At 44.4% G+C, this 7,010-nt stretch overlaps 1 protein-coding gene across 1 annotated transcript; it reads left to right on the top strand.

Moving 5' to 3' along the window:
- Positions 1-967: 967 nt before the first annotated feature.
- Positions 968-6,801, top strand: LOC147230781 (GTPase KRas). The gene is made up of 5 exons (XM_086154323.1): positions 968-1,277; positions 1,524-1,636; positions 2,531-2,709; positions 4,649-4,808; positions 4,891-6,801. The coding sequence occupies exons 2-5, from the start codon at positions 1,526-1,528 to the stop codon at positions 5,002-5,004; spliced, it is 564 nt and encodes a 187-aa protein (XP_086010449.1). The 5' UTR covers positions 968-1,277; positions 1,524-1,525; the 3' UTR covers positions 5,005-6,801.
- Positions 6,802-7,010: the final 209 nt, after the last annotated feature.

Here is a 7,010-nt window from a genome sequence, read left to right as displayed (position 1 = left end):
ATTTCTCTCTGCTTCTCTCAGGACAGATGGATGCCGGATTATCTCTGTGATTTAAGGCAAAGATTAGATCAGTGAGCAGATGCACTCAGTTGGAGAGTGAGGCAGAAGCACGGACGCCACCACAAAGAGAGGATGATGGGCCAGTGTGTGTGTGTGTGTGTGTGTGTGTGTGTGTGTGTGTGTGTGTGTGTGAGAGAGAGAGAGAGAGAGAGAGAGAGAGAGAGAGAGAGAGAGAGAGAGACAGCTATTTTACATCTGCATCGCAGTAATGATATACAGCTCGCTTCTCTTTTCATGTCAATGTTATCTTCGACTAATGTGGCCTGTGTTGGTGTTTTATTGTTTTATTTCCTTGGTCTGATCCACCTTCACTTTTCAGGGTTTAATGCCACATGTATTTGGAGCAGGACGCACCTGTGGCCACTAGAGGACAGTAGATACAAGCCGTTCTCCAAGACTTCATGCCCAGGTGGTTATTATTGGCCTTGACTAATCGCCAACTGGTTTTCACTTCAAATAATTGGATTATTTTGCAGTGAATAATCAAATAAAAACAAAATGCATTCTAAGTTGTGATATTTTGAGCACTCTTGATACTCTTGATATGTTAAATACAAAGGTGAACCTCAGCGTGAAACAACAAAAAGTACTTTAACGCCTTTTGGGTTTCTTTTTGTCCTGTTGCTCGGTATGTAAATACATTGGAATGAAAGAATAGTGCTGCAAAGCTCGGATGACACCGTACTTTATGGTTTCTGAAAGTATTTGAACCATTTGATCGCAAGCTATGACAAGCGTCTGGACGCGGATGAAGAGCTCGGCTTTCTCGGAAGCCACGCCCCCTGAGGACTATCTTATCTGTGAGTGGCTGGTTTGGCTTCGATGGGCGGGGCCTCGTATCTAATTTGGCCTGTGATTACACCGTTGTTACGTCAGTCCGTTTTCTGGCTTCTCATTGGCTGAGCGAGGGATTAACGCGATAACGCTCTACTTGCTAGAATGAACCACAATGGAGGCTGAATGAGAACTGGCGTCAATTTAACACATTTATTTATTTCAAAGACTGAGATCACAATTGCATGACTGGTTTCTTAGTTACTTTTTTGGATTCCCACGATATAGTTTTACTCCAAATAACGCTCGCAGGCTTTTTTTCTGCAAGTGTTTTGATGAAGGAAGTCGCCCGAGGCTAACGTTATGTAGCAGGCTAATGTCATTTATGCATGCGTAAAGTGGGCTAAAATCGATACGGCTAATATTCAACACACTCGCACGAGGTAAGGGGTTTTACTGTTTTTTTAGCCTTATTTTAAGTTGTTACGGTAACCGTGATAAAGTGTCGACTCTTAAGATAAGCGCCGTCAGCGGATTGTAACCTTAAATCTGGGTCAGTCATCGCCATGTCGGCGGAGGAAGACGGTCAATGAGAGACTTTGGCATTTTGACCTGCGGGTCACGGCGGGGCGCCGTCTGACCGGCGTGGCGTGGCGTGTTTTTACAAGTCTGCTGATCCCAATTCACAGCCATGACGGAGTACAAACTTGTGGTGGTGGGAGCGGGAGGCGTGGGGAAGAGCGCACTCACCATCCAGCTCATCCAAAACCACTTTGTGGATGAATATGACCCGACAATCGAGGTGAGTTCAGGCTTGAGGTTCTCCGTCGGGTCTCACCGATGTCACCGTTTCTCTCTGAGGACTTTTACCTTCTAGTGTTCCTGCCCAAAGTTCACCTGTGGTGTCTGTGGAGGTTCTTGGCCGTCCTGGTCACAGTGAATTTTTGTCGAAATCTTCTTGTCTTGGTGACTGGACTTTGATTTCTTCACGGGAGATGCTTCGCTCCTCATCCCAGAGGCTTCCTCAGAACTACTTCTTCTTCAGAGCCGAGGGCCGAGACGTCTTCCAGTGAAGAAATTCAAGTCCGGTGGCCAAGACAAGAAGTTCTGAAGAGCCCCTCGGCCGAGGGTGGAGGCGTCTTCGGGTCCAGTCGCCGAGACAAGAAGACCGTGTCAAGATTCAACTGTGTTGTGCAAGAAAACAAGAGTTGAGGCAAATTAATCAGCGTCTGTGACGCATCCGTTCCTGCCTGGAAGCCACATGTCCAAGTGTTCGGCTGGTGCCGAAATGCACGACGGATGAGGTTCCCGGTCTAACGAACGTCGGAGAGATTTCATGGGTTTTATCATACAGGCTTCCATTTGTAAAGCCAAACAAAAGTAGGAAAGTGTATATTATTGCAAATGTGTACTTTTCTAATCTTCCTGTGCTTCATTTTGACATTCTACTGCCGGATGCAAAGGAAAAGTGCCAAATCTACTTTTTCCATATTAGTGTAGACCTCTGAAACTTAGTGCCGACTTTTCTTTTTGATTTATTGTTTACGTCGGTTCCAAATATCCCTGCCCGTTTAGTTTTAGGGGAACAAACATCCAAATTTTCTTGATGTTTCTGCTTACTTTGGAAGCCCTAATGACAAATAATATCCGTCCGTCGTCACGTTTCCCCGCTGAAATGGGCTCCGCTGTGTTCCAGGACTCTTACAGAAAGCAGGTGGTCATTGACGGAGAGACGTGTCTGTTGGACATCCTGGACACTGCCGGGCAGGAGGAGTACAGCGCCATGAGAGACCAGTATATGAGGACAGGGGAGGGCTTTCTCTGTGTGTTTGCCATCAACAACACCAAGTCCTTCGAGGACGTCCACCTCTACAGGTACAGCGAGCTTTCATGCTGGAGAGCGACGTGAAGACGCGAGGGTCGTCCTATCGACCCCGCTAACCCTTGTTGAGGGATTTCAGAGCACGTTTGAGGGTCCGGCTGCGTGGTAGAATTCAAACTCATCTGAAGAAAACAGTGCACAGGCTGCTCACATTCAGTCGGTCGCAAAAGTTTCTGTTCAGGAAAAATGAAGTCTTATTTATTTGATTTAAGGCTACAGAATTGCTTGTGATGCACTTTAAAGGACATCATTTTTTAGTGACGCAGCCCATATATAATAGCCTCGACGTGGGAAGCCACTGACCGTGGCAGCTGCAAACAAGCACAAACACAAGCTTGTCTCAGACTTAAAAGGTCTTATGTAAAATCAAGATAAAAAAAGGAGGCAATAAAGTGTGCAGCAGATTTTTAAACTATTCATAAAAGCGTTTCCTTTTTTCTGGGATTTGAATCCTGTGTCGCTTTATTTTATGTTTTTGTAGTGTTGCCGGAAGGCCTTGTGTATTTCTGAACTATTTTTGTGTTGCACAGAAATATCAAAGATTTAAATAACAGCTTCTACTCATTAGTGCCCTGAGGTTAGATGTGTTGAACCACTGAAATAAAGCAAGAATTCGCTAAATTATTGATACTTGAATATAATCGATGCGTTCCAGTCTTAGAGACGGTGTAGTGGAACGGGTCCGTGTATTTGTCAGCATTTGTGTGTCCCTGATTTGTCTTGAATTTAATGCCAGGAAGTTTTGAAAAATGCCATCTTTCAGATGGCTCAGTAGAAGAAGAAGACATGGAGTCGGGTCACTGTCGGAGGCCGTAAGCTTGGATTCTCAGAGTTGACGCGCCATTTTCAGTGGCCCGTCCGTTTTTATCCGACATTGTGTGTCCGAGGCATTACCGTGTTGTCAGGAATTCGGTTTCCAAGTCCTAAAGGGTCTGTCGGGTTATATTTAGAACTTCATAAATATGCATGTTTGCCATTAAATAGATTTAAAACAGGAGTCCCGGGATGCAGCCGTACTCAGCTTGTGCCTGGCGCTGCTGCTGGACTTCTTTCCCGAGGAGCTGACAATTTTTACTGTGTTTTAAATTACAGTCATGACCAACAGTTTTGAGAATGACACTTTCACAAAGTCTGTTCCCTCAGGGTTTTTAGGTGTTAGCCAGATGTTTCTATGGTTGTGTCATTCTCAAAACTTTTGTCCATGACTGCACAGCAACTAGAGTGACGGAGAAACCTCACCACGACATATGAAGTTAACAGGAACTTATTCTAAAGTCTCGGCTCCATTTTCGTTTTTCCAGGGGAAAAAAAACCTGTCACGTTTCTTGTGTGATTCAGCCTTTTTTTGATATTCTGTGTTGCTCTTCCTGAGCAGCCGTGCGCTACAGTCGCTACGTACCGGTAGTTCTATGGACTCAACTGATAGCGTCAGGTGAGCGACTGAACCGTGAATCAGATTTCCTGCAGGCGTCTCTGTTTAAGTTCGGTCCGTGTAAAGCATTGCCTGATTCTGGCCGCTGGATCTACATGCGTGTGTCAGCCTTTCGGAGAGCTAATGACGTCAGCGTGTCGACGACAAGATTTTTTTCATATGTTCATCACCTGATCAGTCAGTTAGAAATCTGCATTCCCTGCTGGACACAATCTTTGTCTATCTGGTTCCATCTGGTTAATAACCAGCGCCTGAGTTTCATTTACATGTAAAGTCTAACATTATCTGAGCGCCTTTCTCATGTTAGAAGGCCTGGACAGAGTAATAGTGTGATGTTCGGAAGACATCGGAGCGCTCAGCGCCATGGGTGTGGTGAAGTGTCAGCGCGAGTCTTTGCGCCCAACGTGTCGTCAGCTCGGCCATCCACCGTCCTGAGATGACGACAAATCGGTGTATTCGAAGAGTTCGGCGCTCACTAAACTGCACTTGGTCTTCCTCAGAGAGCAGATCAACAGGGTGAAGGACAGTGACAGTGTTCCCATGGTGCTCGTGGGCAACAAGAGTGATTTGAGTTCCCGCTCGGTGGAGACCCGACAGGCCCAGGAGCTGGCGAGGAGCTACGGCGTGCCGTTCGTCGAGACGTCCGCCAAAACCAGACAGGTGCTGCGAGGAAACGGTAACGCAAAGTTTCGCCCCATCGCAGCGTTTCTCGTATAACCGCTGCTTTCTGCTCCGTGCGCAGGGCGTCGAAGAAGCTTTCTATTCACTGGTACGGGAGATCAGAAAATACAAGGAGACCAACCGCAGCAACAAGAAGAGCAAGAAAAACACGCAGAGACGTTGTACAGTCCTATAGCAAACCACTAACGCAGCACTTGTGTCCCCGCCTCCTCCCCCACGCTGCACCTCCTGTCACCTCAGATGTCCAGCGCAGCTCCAGGAAGCACCATCAGTTTCCTGCTGTCCGATTGCAGTTTAGAAACCCAGGCTCGCCACGCAGTCATTCGGTGTGCAAAGTTCATGTGCTGCTGTGAATTCTGTCAAGTAGAAACTGCAGTGCTTTTTGGTTTAATAGCAGCATTTGTAAAAACTGTTTTTTAATTTTCTTCCAACTTCCTGTTTTCGTTCTTTCTGCGTTTGACTTCTGTAGGTCAAAGTCTCAGGTGTGGTGTTCCTGCACTTTGCACGCGTCAGCTGACACGTTCGCATCTGAAGCCGAGATCGCCGTCGTCCCCTCGGATCATTTTTTCGTTTCGCCGTCGACATAGTTTGCTACAAAAATCTAAGAAGTGGCCTTTGGGGGTTGAAACGCGATCTGTAATGTGGATGTTTTTTTCCCACCATATGTTATTAACGCATTGTATTCCGGCCTTTTAAAGGTGCACTTTGGTTTTTCTTCCAGGTTCTGTTCATACCATGTTCAAGTTTAACTCAGGAATCTAGTCTCTTTCACGATTCAAAGACTAACCTAGTTGTGTGAAGTGATTGGCTGCTGTCTGGGGCCAGATGGATAAGCCTGTCCTACACGCTCCTTCTACTTCAATTCAATTAAAGTCTGAACAGGAGCTGAAGAAGAAAGGTGTATATTTTTCTTTGGGATAATTAACATTTTGTATAACCAGATAAACTAATCAGCTATAAACTCCTACTCACAGATTAAAACTACAGGCCCTTCATTCTGTGAAGAATCACTGCTTTACTATTTCAACTTCTCTAATAGTTATGCTTCATAGAGTGAAAAGGAAAGGTTTTTGTTTTTTTGTCAGACAAGCACTTTTTAAGTGTGACCTTGAAACACTTTTAAACGTTAGCATGGCCAAAACGTGCTGTTTGAAGTTCCCATTACATTTAACTGAAGTGGTTTGTAAAAGTATTTCAGTGGCACTTTTTCATGTTTAAATTTTGAGCTTTTTTTTTTTGGCAGATTAAAGTTTAGGAAATTCAAGCCACTCGGTGCTTTTTTTCCCCCAAATCTAGCTTCACAAAGTTAGTGATCATTTAATATGCCAGTCTGTATCCAGCTGGATGGTAGGGTTTTTTTTATCTTTAAAGTACAATATACAGGGTACCTTTTTTCTTTTCATACCCTGGAGTTTATACGTCTGGCCCCAGGTGACAATTTAGATCCGGACACATTCACATCTTCAAGTTTTCAGTCACTGTTTGACTTTTATTAAATTAGATGTTTCAGCCCCTGCCGGCAACAGTGCACGTGACACACAGACACACCAGCTCTCACACTGCATGTTATCAGATCAGACTCAATATCCAAATCAGAGACCAGTTTTATAGCATTATTCATCTTCTTTGATCATTTCCCTAAACTTTTTTTTTTTTAAAGCTTTGCAAACTTTTCTACTTTTTTGATCCATTATTTGCTTTCAGCACGAAACCAGGATTTAATGTCTGTTAACCCAGGGTTCAAACTTGATTAACCCATGGTTTTAACTCGGTCAACCCAGGGTATCCTCATGTGAGTTTGAATCCTTTGTGGGACTTGATTGGCTAAAAAAAAGAACAACTTCTCTACGGAGGAAGTCTGTCAAGCCCCTCTTAAATCTGAGTTTACAGTGTGTCAAAGGGCATCGAAAGGATATTTGTATTTTTAGTTACAAAAATAGAGAACATTAAAAGCATTCACTTAAAACGTGAAGTAAGCGTGGTACATTTCTATTCGATCCAACACTATGTTTTTAAAGGTTTTTAAAGGCTTACCAGACACTTCTCCACCAGATTGTTTTTTCTCCCTAATGGGCCGACCAAATTCAAACCTCGAACTCCCGGCGTAGCATCTCACATCCTTTGAATAAACTATAATTTTAGCAGATGTGCAACACAAGAGGAAACAACTGGGTGTTCATT

This window comes from Fistularia commersonii, chromosome 10, assembly GCF_037954325.1.
Source record: "Fistularia commersonii isolate RoL2024-O1a breed Wild chromosome 10, RoL_Fcom_v1.0, whole genome shotgun sequence".
In the NCBI taxonomy this organism is placed as follows: domain Eukaryota; kingdom Metazoa; phylum Chordata; class Actinopteri; order Syngnathiformes; family Fistulariidae; genus Fistularia; species Fistularia commersonii.
The sequence above is the reverse complement of the archived record's forward strand: the minus strand, read 5'-3'. Positions and strand labels throughout refer to the sequence as shown.